Genomic DNA, 20,304 nt, shown 5'->3' on the forward strand with positions numbered 1-20,304 from the left:
AATACTATTACAAATAATTTATTTATCCAACAGAAATTGGTCACAAGCTATTTTATTTATTTGTTTTTTTTTTTTTTTTTTTTTTTTTTAAGTCTATTGGTATTGAATAGTGAATTTATTTCTCTGTTACTCATATGACTTTACCAAAAAAATAATTAAATTATTAATTTACATACTGTTAATATCTACAAATTGAATTTTAAAAAATGTAATTTATAATAATAATTATTTATACTGGACTCGTTATATAAGCTGCCGTATATAAGTTTATAAAATTTGTACAAAAGTTTATTTTTAGTCAGTATCGTAATAACAGAGTAGCCGTTTATTATTTCCAAATATCACTTACTTCGATAGATATTCGATATAAATATAAATGCAGTTGCATAAAAAGAATCTAAACTACAAAAATAATAATTATATATTGCACTACTTCTTTATCCAATAAAATCTTTAAATGTGCGCAATAATAACGTGTATTGATAAAATACTATTTTTCTTCATCATTCGCTTTTTCCAATAATTAATCTTTTTTTTTTTTTTTTTTTTTTTTTTTTTTTTTTTTTAATAAATAGTGATTAAATATCAGTCATTAAGATAGTTGAGGTTCAGTCTGTTTCATTAATTAATCCATTGATAAATAATAAATAATCTAATAATTTTGAATTAACTATAAGTACCTCAACTACCTTAAATATTTTATCAGAACATACAAAGCATGAGATTTCATCTAAATGCTACCTTCTTACTCATTATAATAATAATAATAATTATCATTATTATTATAATAAATTCGACTAGACGTAGTGAGTGCCTTAAAACGCTTATCTCAAAGCCTGACTGGCAAATAAATAAATATTTACATTGAATAGTAATAATTAAATAAAATCTAGTGTGAAAATAGGTTTGTATAATTTTTATCACGTCGAGAATTTAGAATGTTTTTATAATGTGTACTACTGATTACTCTTTCCTCTAAGTTAGTGCGTAATTTTTACACTGTACGTCCGGAAATTCACATTACATAAACATTGACCATTTTCACATAGCTCTATGCTCTAGATAGGCTAAAAAGTAGCTACAAAAAACTAAAACAATTATTCAAAACAACCAACTAAAAATTATTCATATCAATAGCTTGCTCTTGATATTTGGATTGCTCTTGCTGCTGTTTAATGAAAGCACTGAGACGGTTAAGTAAAAATTGTTTGTCGTGTCCCTCGAGCACCAGTTGGTTCTTGAGGACCACGACCATGTGTTTGTTCGCGTCGGAAACCGCGTGATAATAGTACAGGAGTAATGAAAGAGCGATAAAAGCAGGTATTCCGAACCCGGCAGTCCCGAGAAAAAATAGAGTTCTGCGTATCCACTCGGGGAAGCGTAAGAAAGTCTGTATGATCAATTCCCAGACAGTGTGAAGGCCTCGGAATGGACCACAGGACTTTGATGGTTCTATTTCGGCAATTGAGTAGGCCACTGGACTTATCGCCAGAATAAAAGACACCAACAGCACGAACATAAACAGCGAATTTGAGCGACTAGCTCGGTAAACTTGACTCGAGGGCGTGCTGTTAATCAGACACGAAAACTTTTTAATGTAAAACAAAAAGAAGCAGCCGATTGTCGAGATCAGTGGCAGTATTGGTACAAAAAACATACCGATCCAACAAATTGTTTGGGAGTAAACAATGTCTAAAATGTGTCTTGGCAGATCAAATTCCTGTTCGCCGATGAACCGGATGAATTTATTCTCACTGTGTCGGGCGATCAGCGAACGAGGAAAATTTATAAAAAATGTCACCAAAAATTGTGTAAAAAAATCGGTAAGATAAAGTTTAAAAAATTGTTGTCCGACGAATGTTTCCCAGCACTGAGGACGGCGATGATTTGCGTTGCTCACGTGTCGCGGCTGCTCATCGTCCTCTTCGGGAGTTGAGATTTTTTTATAAAAACTCGTCAGCAATACCGCTAACGAGGCTAGACGCAGGAAGACGATTCGAAATAATGTTAATCTGACGACAAAGAGCGGGTTGTAGTGCTCTAGAGCTACCAAATAGCGGAACAGAAAAGGTACCACTATATTTAATCCGACGATACAGACGTAGGGCAAAAACTCGTAGGCTATTTGGACAAGACGTTCAATGGATATGTAAGAGGAGCTTTCGGCTTGCAAGAAACTCGGGTCTTCTACTTTGTCAAACGACAATTCTATTATAAAGTATATGAAAACTCCACAAGCACTCAGTACTAGAATAACCAGCAAATTAACAATCAGACGGACGAAAAATAATTTTATTCTCTCCTCGCGCGTACGATTTTGCCGCTCCTCCTCAAGTCTCTCTGCTTCCAAAAAAGCCTTGATTTCATTGTAAAGCGCTTTGTGTTTAATCCCCGCGGCTTTTTCATTCTGAATACAAAAATCCCATCCGCCGAATATTAAATTGCAGTACTGATAAAATTGTCCCTCACCCTCGACGACTCGCTCCTTGAAGCCTTTAGCCGCCGATCGAATTATTGCAATCAAACTAATAAGAGTCACGGCAATTATCGTGCAAATGTAAGCCAGAGGCAGATCGTAGTAAGTGCCGTTCCCGTTTTTCCCGTAAATCTGATTAGTGTACGCTCCGTAGAACAGTAATGTGCGCTCCAATATTCCCCGAGCCTGCATTATATCGACGAATGTATTCCCAGACTCTGAGGAATTCCAGTAAGCCTCCGACGAACAAGACACACTGGAGGAGCTGTTCCCCGTGCAAGGCTCCAGCTCCTCAACCAACACTATTGTCGGCAGTATTATGAACGCAAATATCACAATAAACAGTGTAATGTTGAGAAACATGAGCCATTTTATGAATAAAAAGTATGCGACGATTCCCATCCCAAAGTTACCGCCTATTTTTTTGAAACTCGTGCTCCACAGCTCCATTTTAGCGTAAGTTTCTTTCATACGGGATTTAAACTGCTGCCAGGCTTTTCTGCGTTGCCATTTGAGCTGCTCGAAGCCCTGGAGTCTTAACTTTGTCGCATTCTGCAATATTATAAAAGTTTTTAGCGTAAAAAGAATAAAAAATAGCAATAGTATTGAAAGTATTGATTAACAAAGTGTAGAATAGCTTTTATGGGGACAGTGGACAGTATGTACATTTATCGGATGTGTTGGTACTAGAGTCGATTGTTTTAGTTGGACGGACCAAGTGGACAATGTGTGAGTGTTGTAACAAAACTATTACCTGTAGTTGTCTTTTCAATTGTATCTTTTGCGCCATACAAACGGGCATTGCCTTTATCTGCATTATTTCCTCCCAAGTGCGTTCTTCATTCGATAAATTTTCAGATAAATCTGGCAGCATTGAAACAGCAGTATCAATATTCGGTGCATTTGTTGACATTCGTCTGGCGGTGCTTGTCGCACACCGGGACCGAGTGCTGGTGCGTCTTCTCATTGTTGTTTTCGGTTCGTTTCTTATCCGTTTAGCGGTCGCTTTAAAATAAATTTCATTTTATTACGACAATATTAAATTATATTAACAAGCAAACAAATAAAGATAATTAAATTCTTACCAACGCGTGACTTTTTACTCGGCAACAGAGTCGCGATGTGCGAAGGATCACGTAGTGCTTGCTGTAAGTCATTCTCAATAGCAGCTGGATAACGTTCTTGATAAAATTCAGCCCCAGCTTCCTCCCAGCCTTGTCCTTTGTCACCGCCGCGCTTTTTTCTTTCGCCTCCCGACATTTTTAAAAAATAATTTACAAGACTTTTACTTTAATTAATTAATTAAATTAATTCGGAAAGTTGCCTGTGTTTGAAATGAGCATCAGTTGTGGAGAAACTTGTCAATAATTATTGGATTTATCAACCTTGATCGTTAATTTTTGAGTAAGCCCCGATAACATTTCGTTATCACTTGCGTACCCAGAAATACTTGTCATTTTACAGCACACAATAGGACTCTTGAGATTAATTGTTACCGATAAACGTCATGAGCTAGCAGCTATTTTTCACAAATAATTTATTAACAACAATGAAAAAAATGACACTGTGATGGCGGACGTCTGGTTGCCAAGTACTGCCTGGACACATACATTTCTCCAATTCTCCGTTACATTTTATCCATCCTACGCATTAATAATAATAAAATAAAACAGATTATCTTTAATATATTACATTTAACATTCATCCATCATAATAACATACACACTTGTTAAACAATATTGTTTATACATTAAATAATAAGTAAATACATACAATTAAACCGCCATTTGATGTACACGTACGTCACCATCAGAAACCAATGACACACCGAGTTTCGGAGCATCACCAACACCACCTACACACCCGCACACACACACACACACACACACACACACACACACAGCATATTCCTACACACACCAAACATTTACACACGCATACACACAGTCCAGCTGATTCAGCTTGCATGGAAACACCCCTTAGATTTACTATAAATCTCTGGTTGTCTATAACTCGGTTGTGTACAGTAAATAAATGAACGATTATATTTACTATTTACGGTAAAAATAATAATTAACAAGCAAACAAATAGCAATAATTATCAATAAGCCTTTTAGCAACGCCAGTGAATCGAAAATTTTGTTAATAGAGATAAAATAGTGGACAAAACGCTGACTCCTTATGCGGAATATTGACACATTACTTTTTTTAGTAACTTAATTAATCAGGAGGATAAATAAATCAAAGCTTGATGAATTGACTGGTAAGTAATACAAGCTATTTATTTTTATTTAGATTTTTATTGAATTATTATATATATTTTTTTTTTTTTTTTTTTTTTTATCGAGCAATTTAAACCTTATAATTATTTTTAGGAATAAATAATGTATATATGTTTATAAGCATAATATATATAGCTGTATTTGTGTTTGTAGGTTACTTCTTCTATTGATATCGAGCACTCTTGACGGTTGTTTCATGGAGATTAATGATTTTTATTCATTTCCTGGTCTAAAGTTGTCCTCTTTGTTAATTAGCTTTAGAAAATTGACTGTCGAAAGTGAACAGAGCTGTTGAAATTGTTTTTACTCGCACGTTGGGCATAAGGTAACACACTTTTAGCAACATTAAATGCTACTGATAATTTATAATATTAATTATCAATAATACAGCAGTAATGAATTAATTAATTAAGTTGCCGATGCTTGAGTAGACGGACGTTTGAATTTTTTGTTTACTCATTTTTGTTTGTAGTCTAAGACGCTAGCTCGATTGCTGGTGACAAATATTAATTACGCTAACGCTTATTAATTTAGGTAGTGTAATTATTTAGCGGTATTATTGCTTATTAGGTGCTCTGGATTTAAAAATATAGTGGTACACGACAAGTGTGCAAGATAACTCTTGTATCACTGTGATGTTTCCGTCAGGTTTTAGCTGCAACCTCTCATTCCCAAGCTGTCTCGGCTACCCACAAGATAGTGAGGAACTTATTCCCAAAATGGCTAGAGAACCAATTATTCTCAATGTTTACGATATGGTAAGCTTCACTAATATAATTATTTTATTTTTTTTTAGTTGATTTCAATAAATTAAATTTTTTATTTCATCAGTATTGGATGAATGAGTACACAACACCTATCGGCTTAGGAGTCTTCCATTCAGGTGTTGAAATTTATGGTGTTGGTATGTATTTTTACTCTAGAATTATTTTAAATAATAAATTTATATTATTATTATTATTATAATTATTTATTATTAGAATATGCTTATGGTGGACACTCGCTCCCAATATCTGGTATTTTTGAAATAGCACCACGTGACGCTGATGAACTTGGAGAGCAATTTAGATTTCGGTTTGTTTAATTTAATATTTTTAGCACTTAAATTTTTGAATAATTAAATTTATTCTTATTTAAAAAATAAATTTATTTTTATTTAAAAAATTGAAAAAAAAATTTTTTTAAATGAAAAAAAATAAAAAAAAATTTTTTTTTAACTTTTTAAAATAAAAAAAAATCAAATTTATTTTTATTAAAAAAAAAAATTTAATTTTGATTTATTAATTTTAGACAATCTGTTCATATTGGCTACACCGATTTTACGGAAGAAGATGTAGCCAGAATTGTCGCTGAGCTTGGAAAAGATTTTCGTGGTGATCGTTATCACTTGATGAACAAAAATTGTAACCATTTCAGCGGACAATTGACACAAGTATTTAATTATTAATTTATTGATTTATTATATGGTTAAATAGTTAGTTAATTATTAATAATTGACTATGAATTTTAGATTTTATGCGGCCAAGAAATTCCAGGATGGGTGAACCGACTGGCATACTTCAGTTCATGTGTCCCATTCCTCCAGCGCTGTTTGCCAAAAGAGTGGCTCACCCCAGACGCTCTCACTCACTCACTCAGCCACGTAAACCACCGCGACAGTACACAGCACTCGGAAACTTCATTGTAACATTTAGCTTCTGATGATGATAGCGAGTGTAACATTTTGAAATGTCGCAAGAGCCATACGTTTTAGATAATTGTAACACCAACAACAAAGCACAATACAAGCTAAGTAGCGTATCTCCTGGACTAATTCGAGGTGCACTGGCCATCATTGTAACGGACCTGACGTTCGGATAGCAAAGGTTTTTTTAACGAGTAAGCAAAGTAACGAAACTAAAATAATAATAATAATTAATAAAAAATAATGCCTTCCTTGCAACGTTGTATTTGTAAAATCAGCAGCGTAAACATAAGCGATAATTACTTGTTAAACAGTCGAAGTTTAATAGTTGATTAACGAAATAATAATAATAATTTAAATGATAATGATAATGAATAAAAAACATGCCTACAAATCAAAGTGATTAGGAGACTGAGAAATGGAAACTTTTTTGGATAATATTGAGACAGAAAATTTATCTACATGGAGATATTTCGCTTCCTGGTTATGAATGAGTACATATTAATTAATAATAATAAAAAATAACAATAAAATTTTTTCTTGTTTTTAATAAATAAATAAATTAAAATAATAAGTACATACTGTAGCTCATGCTTTAAGGTAAATTTGTATTAATAATAATAACCGATTAATATTAATTATTGTGAAGAAATAGCTTTCATAATAATTACTAGTGAATTAAAGGAATTCACGCGTCCAATACTTTAAACAAATATGTCAGTTGCGACTTAGAACGTTTCTGTGATGGGCATCCAAACGTCAGTAAGACACGAACTAACTTTACTTTTTTTTTTAATTAATTAATTACATAACATTTGTTTGCACGATACTCTATATTAATTTTTTAATTATATTTTTTTATTTCCGCAGGTATTTTTTTAATTTTTAAAATCTCAATGCATTTAACTTGAGTCTCAATCACTCAGTCCTGTTAATTAAAATTTCAATACGTTGAATACAGCGATTGTATAGAAAAATATGAGATTAAATGATTATTCATATAAATAAATCGTTGTCTGGCGTACATATGATGTTACTTGTTACAGAGAAAAATGGAGAAAAAAATTTAGTAAAATTACTACCGAATAAGAAGTGATGAATGAAGATGAAGATTGCATGTTGTGTAGACATTTTTTAATATTAATACTAATAAATAATAATATTAATAATTATAATAATAATAAAACTAATTAATAGTAACAATCGCCATAAATTTTTAACTAGTATTTTTTTTTTTTTTTAATTATTTTTTTTAATACGCATCTAGTACTGTCAATTATATATTAATTTATACACTCGATGCAAAAGAAACAAACTACGTTGTTTATTTTTCACATATCTCAATTAATTGTATATTATAACGCACATTATAATTATTAAACATTGATTAATTTTCAAAAATTTTCTCACTGTAGTTCGATACATATTAGTAATGTATCATTAATCATTATATATAAATGAATTAAGGAAGTTTTTAAATTACTTCAATAATAAATTTATACAATTATACATTTATAGAAAAGGATATAAATCAATTGTGTTTAATTGATTTAAAAAGTTAAATAAATCGATAATTGTAATTATTTATAAAAACAAAATAAATTATATTAATAATTTACTTATCGATGAAATTAATATTAATTGTATAAATTAAGTATTAATGTTCATGACAGTAAAAACTTTCAGTGTAGTAATTAATCTATAATCATTTGAGTTTTTAAAATATGGGAGTATGAAGACTGCCAGTATGTAATAAAATAAAACATTCAAAAATACCAAGGTTTATTTTTTTTCCTGCCTATAAATAATATTAACAAAGAATATCAATTATCCGAATCGGCTCTAGATAATATTTCAACTAAATTATAAAGAATTCTTTAAATTATTTCGTTTGAAAATTACTTTAAGATAATAGATAATTGATTCGGATATGTGAGCTTCTACTGTACGGTTTCTTTATGAATAAATTATATCACTACTATAGTGTTGGGTACTTATTACCTATCTAGTTATTCTATAAATAACGTCTTTTGATAATCAATGCATAGATTGTTAAATAGGCTTTTTTTTAAAGAAGCAAGCAACAAGATTTGATATAAAGCGCATTTGTAATAAACCTTCAATTAATGACTTTCATTATGATTAATAACTATTGTTGATAATGAATGATATTAAATAATTTGTCATGAATTATAATAGATACCTACAATATATATATATATATATATATATATATATATATATATATATATATATATATATATATATATATATATATATATATATATATATAAAATGTATAGAACAAAAGATTTTTTCAAGGCAAAGTTATTAATTATATTTAGACAATTTATAACTCATACTTTGAATAATATTTTTTTAAAAATGTTACATTATTTTAGTAGTCCATATGGGGGGAGTATATATAATATATATTTAATATTATATATACCCCCCCCCCCCCTATATCTCTTACTAATATAATAAAACAATTGATAAAATTAATTGATTTTATTTTTTTTCAATATAAAAATTTATTTACAATTTGAAAAGCTATAGAACTTGAATTTTATTCACTTTTAATGCTTTATAGATATCACTATTGTAACCAATGAGATTGCTCTATAAATTCTGTGGTATTTTTATAAAATAACAGCTTTCTCTCACGATTTCGCTGACGCCTTTTTTCTAAGTCCCTTAATTTCCAGTTCCCGTACTTTACAGTTAGACTTGGTACAAAATCCTACTGATTTGTATGGCGGGCTTACTAGTATAGATCTCCATGTCGAAATTTCAAATTTAAGCCCAACTATTTTCGTTCAAATGTAAAATAATTTTTTTATAGCCAAAAATAAAAACATTTAGCGGACAAAATTGTTTGTAAATAATTTTGAAATCGGTCCCTGTTCGATGCGCTTCAAAATTATCTTATTGGGTTTCGCAATAATACAAATTTAGCGGTTGATTAAGGTTGTATGACGCCTTTAGCTATTTTGCAATTAAAATTAAGTCCGTAATTTTTAGTGAAAAATAATCCTTATTGTCAGTGCATACGGTACAGATTTGAATGACAATTCATTTAATTAATTTGTTCCATAAACTTATGGAACTATTTATACACATGTTTTTCAGGTGGTCTTTGTAGAACCATATTTACATAATAGCGTGCATAAATGCAAATAATGTCTTCAATTTTGAAAATAAACAGAAGCGCTCATTGCACCGTGAAAACTAGACGAGTAAAAGTGTATTTGTGAAGTAAGTACCCCTAACAAATTCTAAATACTGTGCCAATATTTTATTAAGTTATAATAAAAAATTCTATACTTCTTAGTTATGTGTTACCTCCCAACTAATTGCAACTATTTATTTCAGGCTTAATTTAAGACAAACATGGCATCTTACAGTGGTAAGCGACCTACCGAAATAAGCCCGAATGATCCTTTCTATGCTATGTTTCCCCAAAATTGCATAAAGAAAACAATAGCAGTCTGGCTCTTAAGGAATCTGTCAATTGCAGAACCCATAGAGAGTGAAAATCCTATGACTATTTTGAAGGTATGTCTTCTTTAGATACATAACTATCTTTAAATCTTAGAATCTGGCCTTTGCGTTTTAAATTCAAGTTAACAATCTTCATTGCAGTATTTCCTGTCTATAAATGAGGAAAATTTCTGGTCGGCGATAAACCGCTGTCCCGATTGTACGGCCTATATTATTTTTGAGGCGCATATGCGGCGCTGGCGGAGGAAAGATGTTCAATCAGCCAACGCGGCCGTCCAAGAAAATGATTTAGATATAGACATGTTATTTGAGTGTAATTCGGAGAACCAGTCAGGACTTTTTAGTAGCAGAGAACTGCTACGTTGTAAGCGGATGATAAATTTGTTCGACGGTAACAAGGTCGTGAAGAATTAAATAAGTCAGTTATATTACAACATATGTATTAAATTAATTACGATAAAGGAACATTTGTTTTATTTTTTTAAAACACTGTACGCATTAAAAATATTCGAGCTATTATCTATGAAAAATCCAATTGCTTTGGTAAGTCATGGAGATCCTTTAGAGAGCAAAAAAGTGCTGACACTTATTTTTAAAAATTAAAAAAGATAATAAGTTACAATTTTAATCTTTAACAAACATAAAAAAAGCAATAATAAAACATAACAAATATTCAAATAATGAAACAACCGTTTGCATGGATCACAACCGTAAAATTAGCTGCCTAGATTAACTTACGATTTCTAAATGTAAACTGTTAAGTATAGCCTCTTTGAGCTCAGCTTTTTCACACAACATTGTTCCTTATCACTTATCACGTTTTCTCAATTTCTAAGATACGCACTTGGTTCCGGCCCTTTTGATTATCTCCATCATTTGATTGTCGTCTCGTTCTAAGGCAAGTTGATAGACAGTCTGCCTGGCGTAGTTAGTAGCCTCGAGATCGATGCCTGGTGCCCTGCACAGCCATTCGGCGAGCTCGTAATTCCTTTCCCAGACACACAAATGCAGAAGAGTGAAACCACCGAGGTTTTCCCGGCCGTTTATGTCAGCCCCGAGCTTCAAGACGATCTCCATCATCTTTTGTGCATAAATATTCTTGTTCTTCACGATGATATGGGAGCATTGCTCACCATTGTAGTTTCTTGTAATCAAGATCGATGGGATTGGTTGATCTATCCACACTTTTGCCCTCATAAGAAGAGCTAATGAGCCAGCTTGACATGCTTCGTGGAAGTAGTTTCCACCCGAAGAATTCCTGGCGCTCAGCATTTCAAGAAACGTGTTAGACTCCATCTTTATCACTTTTTCTTCAATTGAGTATTCAGTACTGACTTCATGAAAATCGGTTTTGGGAATGATAGTTAAAGCAGGATAGAGCGATATTTATACGTGTACTTAATCGGGAACCAGCCGATAAGTAATACATTAAATTTTTGGTAAAACCCAGTGGCCGTTTTCCCTACTTTATTTGCTTTATTGTTATCGGGAATATTTAGAGTAAACATGCGCGTTTCCCCGCTTATCTTCTAAGGTTAAAAAAGTCAGGCAATTTTTGAACTTCACCCAAAAATACGGTTGACTCTCAGTGTCGTCATATACTTTTAATAAAAATGTTTTTTTTTTTTTAAATAGTACATTATATTAGTAGTCTACATGGGAGGAGTATATATATATATATATATATATATATTAGGGTAGGTCAAAAAAATCGATTATTTTTTTTTTAACTTCTAACATTGAAAAGTTGGTTCTCAGGCACCTCTAGAAAATTCTCACCAAATTTGAGCTCTTAATATTTATAGGAAGCTTATCCGCGTCATAGTTTTATATTTTTTGTTAGTCTCTTATAAAAAAGATCATATCTCACTATTGATTAATTTTTTAATCAAATCTTTATACATATTTTTGTAGAAAATTTAATGATCTACAAAAAAGATTTGATATATGAAAGCGATTACACTAACCATTTCAAAGATATCCAAGGTCAAAGTTCAAAAAATTTATAAAAAAAAAATTTGTTTTTTTAAATTTCCTACCACATTGGAAAATAATAGTTGTCAAATGAATATGCCATAATTTTGTAGGAAATTTAACGCTCTACAAAAAAGGTTTGATATGTTAAATTGATTACTGCAACCGTTTAAAAGATATTCGTAACCGAACCCCAATGCTTTCTGATTTCAATATTTTTCTAATAACTTTTTCAAATATATCCATTAAATTCATGAATTGTAGATATTTTCATAAAAATTTTAGCTTATATTGCTAGAATGATAGTTTTTAACTATTTTTTCCCCTATTCATAAATGTAAGGAAGCTTTTGGACAAAGAGAATGATACGTCCGTTTTTATTACTTACAAGGAAAGGTTCCCAGGTTTCCAGCTCCGATTTTGATGCCATTGAAATATGTTATTTTTATAATCGATTAAAATAATAAAATGACTCCTTACACAACGAACAACGAATAATCGCTTAATTTTTACATTCCGGAATTTCACAGTGAATATTACCTCCATCTCCAAACGCAAAACTCACAGGATTTTGCGTTTGAATCTGAATTTATTTGGTTTTGTCTCAACGTAACTTTTGAACCAAGAATATTGAAATTTCATTGAAATTATTGAAATTTTATTATTTTAATCGATTATAAAAATAACATATTTCAATGGCATCAAAATAATTTTAATTAAAACAATCGTCGTAAAAATATCACCCGCGTGCCGAATATGAAGAAAAAATCAAATCTGCATCGTCCTTAACAACATTAAAATAATCACTGTATACTTACGGATGAAAATTTTAATTTTTTTCCTAAATTTCAATATTTATAAAAAAAAAAATCTCACAAATATGAAAAACCCATGCTTTATCGATAACGGTAAGTGTAGTTACATAATAGATTGATATATTGCAGTGTAAAATTTTTCTATCGACTGACCACCGATTTAAAACAATTATTCATTTTACCCGCCCTCTCCGTCTTACCCGCCCGACCTCTATAAAGATTAGATTAAAAAATTGACCAATAGTGAGATATGATCTTTTTTATAAGAGACTAACAAAAAATATAAAACTGTGATGCGGATAAGCTTCCTATCAATATTAAGAGCTCACATTTGGTGATAATTTTCTAGAAGTGCCTGAGAACCAACTTTTCAATGTTAGAAGTTAAAAAAAAAATAATCGATTTTTTTGACCCACCCTAATATATATATATATATATATATATATATACTCCTCCCAAATCTTCTACTAATATAATTAAACAATTAATAAAATTATAAAATGTATTTTTTTAACTATTATTTTATTGACTAATCACTTGTAAAATTTTGAAGAAAACATCTGTCTTCATAGATTAAAACCGTACTGATTTGTATGTCAGCCTTACAATAGGATATACGCATATCAAAACTAAAAACTATCAACTATCTTTTCGCAAATCTCTAAACATTTTGTAGTAATCGAAAATAATAAAATTCAGCGGAAAAAATTGTCTTTCAAATTGGTTTCGTGTTGCATTTATGCAGTTTCCATGACTGGCATTTTTAATCTCGTTTGATACCAATTAAGCATTTGAAAACGGACCATGATAAAGAGAATAGAATTAGTCGAAAGTCTAGTTAACTACGATTACTATCAACGGTCTAGACTATACAGTATTATTAGCGCCGATACCGAAATTCTAATGAACGCCAACTCTTCAGTGAAAAACAAACCTTACTGCGAGTACATACGGTATATATTTGAGTGAGAGTTCATTTCAGTGGTCCGTCACACCAATTAATTAAATTGTTCGTTGATTTGCTCTGATGAAGGCCTGAAGTTTCATGTTAAATAAATTACATGTATACATGCCAATGATGTTATATTTATTGAAACAATAGAACAGAAACGTTCATTTCCTCGAGGAAGTTCAACGAGTTACAAGATTTTGTGCGGTAAGTCCTGTGTTAATGATTCATCAAAGCAGATTAAACAAGTGTTAGCCTCTTAGGTGTATGTTACCTCCTAATTGTGACTATTTATTTCAGACTTACGGAAAAACAAACATGACGTTTTACCGTGATGAGCGACCTAACTGGATAAAACCGAATGATCCGTTCTTTGCTATGTATCCCAATAATTGTGTAAATAGAACGGTCTGGCTCTTGAGGACCGTGCCAACTAAAACACCTACAAAGGAAGGAAAACCTATTTCTGTTTTAGAGGTATGTCTGTAAAAACAGCATAGCTGTCTTTATATGTGACCGATGTATTCCTATCTTATTTAAATTGACTATCTTCGTTGCAGTATTTCCTGTCTATGGATGAGGAAAGCTTCTGGTTGGTGATAGACCGCTGTCCCGACTGTACGAGCTATCTTCTTTTTGATGCTTATTACCGACATTTTCACCGGAGAGACCGTCAATTATTCAACCTGCTCAAACAAGAAGATTATTTAGAGATAGATTTGCTGTTCAAGCCTAGTTTAGAGCTCCAGCCAAGAGTATCTGGTAAAAGAAAACTGCTGCGTGGAAGGTGTATAGAAGGCTGTCCTTTTGAGATACGGCCACGGTTTAAAAGAACTAAGTTTATCAGTCTAAAAAATAAAATTCGTACTAAGTTTTATACGTTTAATTATTAAATATATTACAATAAAAAACATTTGTTTTATCTATTATTATTTCGATTTTTACTTGTATACCGTTCTTGATTTTTACAAGGCTGGGTAGATGGTAGCTGTCGCATTTCGCTCCTGTATTTTCACTACATAATCAACCTTATTTTTTCGCACATTTATATACTCAACTCTTTATTATTATTACTGCGGCTGTGGACCGACTTGTGCTTTCTGTACTGTATTTACCCTATTCTTCACCCCCTTTCTATCGGTTGTTGGAATAGTGGCGATGGGGAAACCACAGAGAAAACCCATGCCAGTACAGTTCGGCTACCGGAGCGGCCCTCGACGGTTGGTGTTGGAACTATTCGAACAACCGTCGCGGCTCGAACCCTCGCCTCACGGCATGATGTGCGAGCGAACTAACGGGATTATGACTTAGCCCGCTCGGCCATCCTGCCGCTTATCATTTGTTTTATTTTTTAACAACAATATTTGAGCTACCATCGTTGATTAATTTAATTATTTTAATGAGGTAGGGTGTTGCTTTTGATTGCCACAAAAGGGCTTAAAACTACTTACGTCTACTTTAAGATATTTAAAAATACAATTAATCCCAACTTTAAAATTTAACAAACACAAAAAAACAATAGTAAAATATTAAAACAAAACTAGCTACCTAAATTAACTTATGATTTCTAAACATAAACTGTTGGTTACAATATTTGAAGACTTAGCTGTTCCACACAGCTTTTTAAATCACTTGGAACTTTGCACTCAGCTCCGGCTGCTTTCAGCATCTGCTGTAATTGAGTGTCGTCTCGTTCTATGGCAAGTTGATAGGCAGTCTGCCCGGCGTAGTTGATAGCCTCCAGATTGATGTCTGGTCTCTTACACAGCCATTCAGCGAGCTGGTAATTCCTTTCCCAAACACACAAGTGCAGAGGAGTGAAACCACTGAGCGATTCCTGGCCGTTTATATCCGCCCCAAATTTCAAGACGTACCACATCATCTCCTTTGCTTCAGAATCTTTGTACTTGGCGATTAAATGAGTGCATTGCTCACCGTTGTAGTTTCTTTCAGTCAACAGCGAAACCATTGGTTGATCCATCCACTTTTCCGCCCTTTTAAGAAGATCCAATGAGCGAAGTTTACATGCTTCGTGAAAGTAGTTTTCGCCCGAGCAGCTCGTCTCACTCACCATTTCAAGAAAATTCTTATATTCCATCTCCGTTTTATCACTCGACTGCTCAGTACCGACTTCGTTGAATTTCGTTACGTAACTGACATTGCGACCTTGATGCAACGATATCAATGTGTTCTTAATTATGAGTTAGTACTACTTCTCAATTTAAAATATTAATTACATATAAATATAATTTGTTTTGCAGTGAATAAAATTTTATTAGTATGTAATAAAATTTTATTAGATACTAATATGTATTTATTAAAACCACCGCCAGTCTCGCTTTAACGGTAGCCATCTTTAATGCTGAAGTCAAGGCGTAAAATTCGGAGTTATTGTTTATTAATAGTGAATAAAAATTAATAATAAAAAATAATTATTAAACAGTGAAGAGTGTCTATTAACCAATAGATGTTTTATCAAAAGAAAGGGATTTAGATGCATTGTGGCCAATTTTTCAACGCAAATAAAAATTAAAATTTCTTTAAGTAATTCAATGTATATATGTGTATATTTATAACCTGCTTTTAGTTAGCCTTACGTGTTTTACTAAATACAAATAAGCGTTTATTAGTATTTAAAAAGGGTTTACATTTTTTCTCTCTCTCGCCCTCTATTGGACAAACGAAAGTATCTCTGTCATACTTGTACAACAAATGGAATCTTAAAACGCATTTTATGCATAAATAAATGAAAATTTTCCAAAATTTAATTATCTATCGAAGAGCGAAGCGTTTTTTTTTTCGAAATTTTATCACATACATGAAAAAAACACGTTTGAAAATCATCTATAAACCGCTCTTAATAAAACTGTCTCTCAATGCACAATAGGTCATTCCAATCGCGATAAAAGGTTATTGGTTAAAATTCAGTCTGTTTGTCCGCTTCATCGTATCGCTCTTATCGGGAATTTTAAACATCCCACAAAACCCAGTTTGATAATATTTAAACTTGCTTTCCCACTCACCTTTTAGAGTTAAAAAAGGTAGGGAGCTGTTTTAGGGTCACTCAACAATCCGATTAAGTAGTCGGCGTCGTAACTCCACTTTTGACTTGCTTTTAAACTGGGAGATTTAGGATTCGTTCTGGACTTCCTTAAAATACTCATCATTTTAAAGTCGTCGTTTATATAGGCCATGTGCCATGCTGTGTGTCCCTTGTGGTTTCTGGCATCTAAATCAATCCATGACACCTGGCAAAGCCATTCGGCTAGTTCATAATTTTTCTTCTTGGCACACAGATGAAGCGGAGTGAAGCCACTAAATGCTTCTTTGCCGTTTATGTCGGCACCAAGGTCCACAACGATCTTCATCATCTCCACGACATAGTGTTCTTGGCTCTTCACTATGATGTGCGTACACTGTTCTCCACTTGAGTTTCTTTTGGCCAGGATCGCTGGGATGGGGCACTCTATAAACTTCACCACCCGTTCGAAGTGATCCAAAGAGTTATCTCGGCAGGCCTCGTGGAAGTAATTATCACCGTTATTATCTTGCGCACTTAGAAATTGCAAAAGTCCGTCGGAATGCATTTTTTAAAACAAAAAAACTATATACGCCGTTAAATATATTTTATGATTACCTTTCAGAACTTTAGTTAGTTAATAGGTCTTATTATTAGACAATCTACAAATAATTAATAAAACATGGCTATTAATTTATTAATTATCATTAATCAGGGGACGTTCGGATATAATCGAATCCTCCTACAAAATACTACAGAGACGGAAGTATACCGTTTCTTTTTGAAGCTCATTTTCACTGGTGATCTTAAAGGTCATCACTAAAATTTTCCGCTATTTTCGAGTTTTTATTTTATGAAATCGCACCCCCTACCATAATCTCTCAATTTTTTTTAAACCAGAAAGAAAAAATGAGCCTACATGGACCTACTACACTTACGAAACAAATAAAAGGTTTTATTTAATTTTTGTCCGACTTAAGGGGATCTTCTGGTTTAACGCCCTGATTTTTGAGCATTTTTTTTGTAAAGGCTGATGAAGAGATAGAATTTTAAACTTTTTACCATTTATTTATACATATTTCAAGAGTATACAGTTAAATTTTTAGCCAAAAACATTCAGTAGAATTAAATATTTGTCAAGCTTACACAGTAACTATAAAATTATATACATTTAGTCGGCTATTTTCCAACCTCCTCTTTTTCAAAAACTGTATTATACAGTCTGCGTTGACTTAATAATGCATAATGTATAAGTGCATAAAAATATATCACTGTCATAAATTTGTAAAATTCTAGGTAGTGTTTTTAACAAATAAAGATGACAAAACATGAGGTGTATGTCCCCCCGATCCTCGGTAGTATATAAGAGAGGCGGTGAAAATTTGAATTTTTTTTATCTTATTTTAAATCAAAATAATCAAATTTTTTCGTGTAAGACGCCTTAATCAATGTTGTTACTTGTATAATTTAGTTAATTATCACAAACAGTTTTGGCCTCCTTAACAAAACATAATTTTTCGCGGTAAATAGTTTATATTTAATATAAAATTTTACTATTTTTCCATTTTAATAACATACAAAATTTTAATGAAACATTGACAATTGTAATCATTGATAAATCGATAAAATTAATCAGTGCCCATACTGATGGCAGAACTGATGATAGTCGCGTTCATCTTCATTAAGAAACTGGTTTTTAAAGAAGCGCTACTTTCATGATAAAAAAATAACAAAATAATCTTAAAAGCCCATTTGCATGCGTTTTATGACTAATTTTATAGACTCTTGAATTTGACTTAATAATTTTTCTAATTAAATTCAGATAAAACCTATTTCAAGCTAATTTATCTGTAACATGATTGGTCAAATTTATCACATTCTTGTAATTAAATTGATATAAAATGTTTTTTAACGCTAATTTTTCGGTAAAGTGATTCGTCTAATATATAACAAACAGGAAAATATTTGTAATTTTATATTAAGGCTCGCGCGTGTATAGATTTCATCATCTATCACATCACGGGCGGTCCTAAAACATGTAGCGGAATTATTTGTTCATTAAATCATCATCATAAATAGAAATAATTTAATATTATCAATTTTATTGGAAACAATTGTAGTTATTCCATATTTAGTTACATTTTATAAAACCACACTCGATTGTCGTCATCAATGGGTAACTAGGCAAAATGGTATTAGCGATGCGGAAAATATTCCTGATTTGTATTCGCGAGGTTAATTAAATTATTACAGTTATTGGCTTACCATTGTGAAGGAAGGACGGAGCCCTCTATATATTATTTCTAAAAATTAAACCATAATTTATAACGTGAAAATGGCGACAAACAAAATGGCACATGAAGAGCTGAAATACGGAGAGTTTCTGGCGCGTATGTATCGCAGCGACTGCAAGGAAGTTATCGATGCAGAACATCAAAGGATTATCAGTGAAAAAGTAGAAGGCACCTTTACGGCCGAAAAAGAAAACAGAAGTTTGAACCAGTTCGCCCACACCGTGTGCTTCGATCACTCGAGAGTGATTCTGCCAAAGGAGCGGAACGGAGGGAACTACATAAATGCTAACTATATTGACGGCTTTGAACACACTAAGAAGTTTATTTGCGGAGAAGCCCCGACTCGTAGCACGTGCTACGATTTTTACAGAATGCTGTGGATGGAGCAAGTCCAGATAATCGTGATGCTGACCCAAAAGAAAGAAAATGGAAAAGAAAAATGCTACCCGTACTGGAGCGACGTGGAAAAAACTTCGTTCCGGTTCGGGAAGTTTCAAATTACGACCACCAACGTTGAGAAGTTCCCTCATTATGTTAAATCAATCCTTGTGCTGACCGATGGGACTAAAGCAACGCAAACGGTGACACACTTTAATTTTACTGCTTGGCCAGACCACGACGTGCCCAAAAATCCGTCAGAGTTTGTGAGTTTCGTCCTGGAGGTCAGACAACGCCAGAGGGAACTCCATGAAAACTCGCTCCAGAATGGCCACAAACGCTCCCAGCCGCCGCCAATTGTTGTGCACTGTAACGCCGGGCTGGGAAGGACTCCCTGCTATTGCGTGGTCGATATCAGCATTTCGAGGTTTCATCAGACTCAAACCATTTCAATTCCGTCCATAGTGTCCGATATTAGGCAAAAAAGGTACCACAGCTTGTTCAATCCCTTCCAGTACTTTTTTTGCTACGAAGCGGTTAAATTGTACTTGGAATCAGCCGTCACGAAAGCTTCGGTAAAGGTGGGTCCAGTCCAACAAGTTGTATCGTATTTAAAAAATTTAATCAAGTAAATTATTGGTAAACTTAGTTTGAATTTAAGTTGCTCATGTCCTTGCTGTAAAACGATCTCTTTACTTCAAGTATTACTATGTTGTAATTTATATAACATGTGTGATATAAATGTCTGAGACTTAATAATAGTTTAAAAATAAGTTCCAGTAGTAGTTATAAGTTGTTTATTATTTATTAATTTATACATAGACATTAATTGAACTTATTTTTGATATACTTTACAAACTATTGTCCTAAAGGTACTATGATAATTATCAATATTTAACTTGTGTGCTAAATAAACCAGTATTTTAATT

At 32.3% G+C, this 20,304-nt stretch overlaps 7 protein-coding genes across 9 annotated transcripts; 3 read left to right on the forward strand and 4 right to left on the reverse strand.

Moving 5' to 3' along the window:
* Positions 1 to 26: 26 nt before the first annotated feature.
* LOC123268259 (transmembrane channel-like protein 7) lies at positions 27 to 4,338 on the reverse strand. The gene is made up of 4 exons (XM_044733200.1): positions 4,250 to 4,338; positions 3,562 to 4,119; positions 3,231 to 3,481; positions 27 to 3,028 (listed from the first exon to the last, which is right to left on the reverse strand). The coding sequence occupies exons 2-4, from the start codon at positions 3,734 to 3,736 to the stop codon at positions 1,115 to 1,117; spliced, it is 2,340 nt and encodes a 779-aa protein (XP_044589135.1). The 5' UTR covers positions 3,737 to 4,119; positions 4,250 to 4,338; the 3' UTR covers positions 27 to 1,114.
* Positions 4,339 to 4,344: 6 nt separating this feature from the next.
* Positions 4,345 to 14,322, forward strand: LOC123268260 (deubiquitinase DESI2). 3 transcript variants are annotated; one of them, XM_044733203.1, is made up of 7 exons: positions 4,345 to 4,739; positions 4,912 to 5,083; positions 5,329 to 5,516; positions 5,590 to 5,662; positions 5,739 to 5,832; positions 6,049 to 6,190; positions 13,882 to 14,322. In XM_044733203.1, exons 3-7 carry the CDS (start codon positions 5,394 to 5,396, stop codon positions 13,945 to 13,947), a joined length of 498 nt encoding a protein of 165 aa, XP_044589138.1. In that variant the 5' UTR covers positions 4,345 to 4,739; positions 4,912 to 5,083; positions 5,329 to 5,393; the 3' UTR covers positions 13,948 to 14,322. The 3 variants fall into 3 exon arrangements, with proteins under 3 accessions (XP_044589138.1, XP_044589136.1, XP_044589137.1); XM_044733201.1 differs by lacking the exon at positions 13,882 to 14,322 and adding an exon at positions 6,269 to 6,673; XM_044733202.1 differs by lacking the exon at positions 13,882 to 14,322 and adding an exon at positions 6,269 to 6,673 and having other exon boundaries at positions 5,407 to 5,516.
* On the reverse strand, positions 9,292 to 11,633 carry LOC123268263 (NF-kappa-B inhibitor cactus-like). The gene has a single exon (XM_044733205.1). It carries the CDS (start codon positions 11,240 to 11,242, stop codon positions 10,778 to 10,780), a length of 465 nt encoding a protein of 154 aa, XP_044589140.1. The 5' UTR covers positions 11,243 to 11,633; the 3' UTR covers positions 9,292 to 10,777.
* On the forward strand, positions 9,406 to 10,411 carry LOC123268264. The gene is made up of 3 exons (XM_044733206.1): positions 9,406 to 9,700; positions 9,818 to 10,000; positions 10,088 to 10,411. The coding sequence occupies exons 2-3, from the start codon at positions 9,836 to 9,838 to the stop codon at positions 10,358 to 10,360; spliced, it is 438 nt and encodes a 145-aa protein (XP_044589141.1). The 5' UTR covers positions 9,406 to 9,700; positions 9,818 to 9,835; the 3' UTR covers positions 10,361 to 10,411.
* On the reverse strand, positions 13,888 to 15,913 carry LOC123268261 (NF-kappa-B inhibitor cactus-like). The gene has a single exon (XM_044733204.1). It carries the CDS (start codon positions 15,780 to 15,782, stop codon positions 15,270 to 15,272), a length of 513 nt encoding a protein of 170 aa, XP_044589139.1. The 5' UTR covers positions 15,783 to 15,913; the 3' UTR covers positions 13,888 to 15,269.
* Positions 15,914 to 16,716: 803 nt separating this feature from the next.
* LOC123268944 (NF-kappa-B inhibitor cactus-like) lies at positions 16,717 to 17,271 on the reverse strand. Its single transcript, XM_044734408.1, has one exon. It carries the CDS (start codon positions 17,269 to 17,271, stop codon positions 16,717 to 16,719), a length of 555 nt encoding a protein of 184 aa, XP_044590343.1.
* Positions 17,272 to 18,704: 1,433 nt separating this feature from the next.
* LOC123268267 (tyrosine-protein phosphatase non-receptor type 9-like) lies at positions 18,705 to 20,126 on the forward strand. Its single transcript, XM_044733209.1, has one exon. It carries the CDS (start codon positions 19,039 to 19,041, stop codon positions 20,005 to 20,007), a length of 969 nt encoding a protein of 322 aa, XP_044589144.1. The 5' UTR covers positions 18,705 to 19,038; the 3' UTR covers positions 20,008 to 20,126.
* The last annotated feature ends 178 nt before the right edge of the window (positions 20,127 to 20,304 follow it).

Source organism: Cotesia glomerata, linkage group LG7, assembly GCF_020080835.1.
Source record: "Cotesia glomerata isolate CgM1 linkage group LG7, MPM_Cglom_v2.3, whole genome shotgun sequence".
Taxonomy (NCBI): domain Eukaryota; kingdom Metazoa; phylum Arthropoda; class Insecta; order Hymenoptera; family Braconidae; genus Cotesia; species Cotesia glomerata.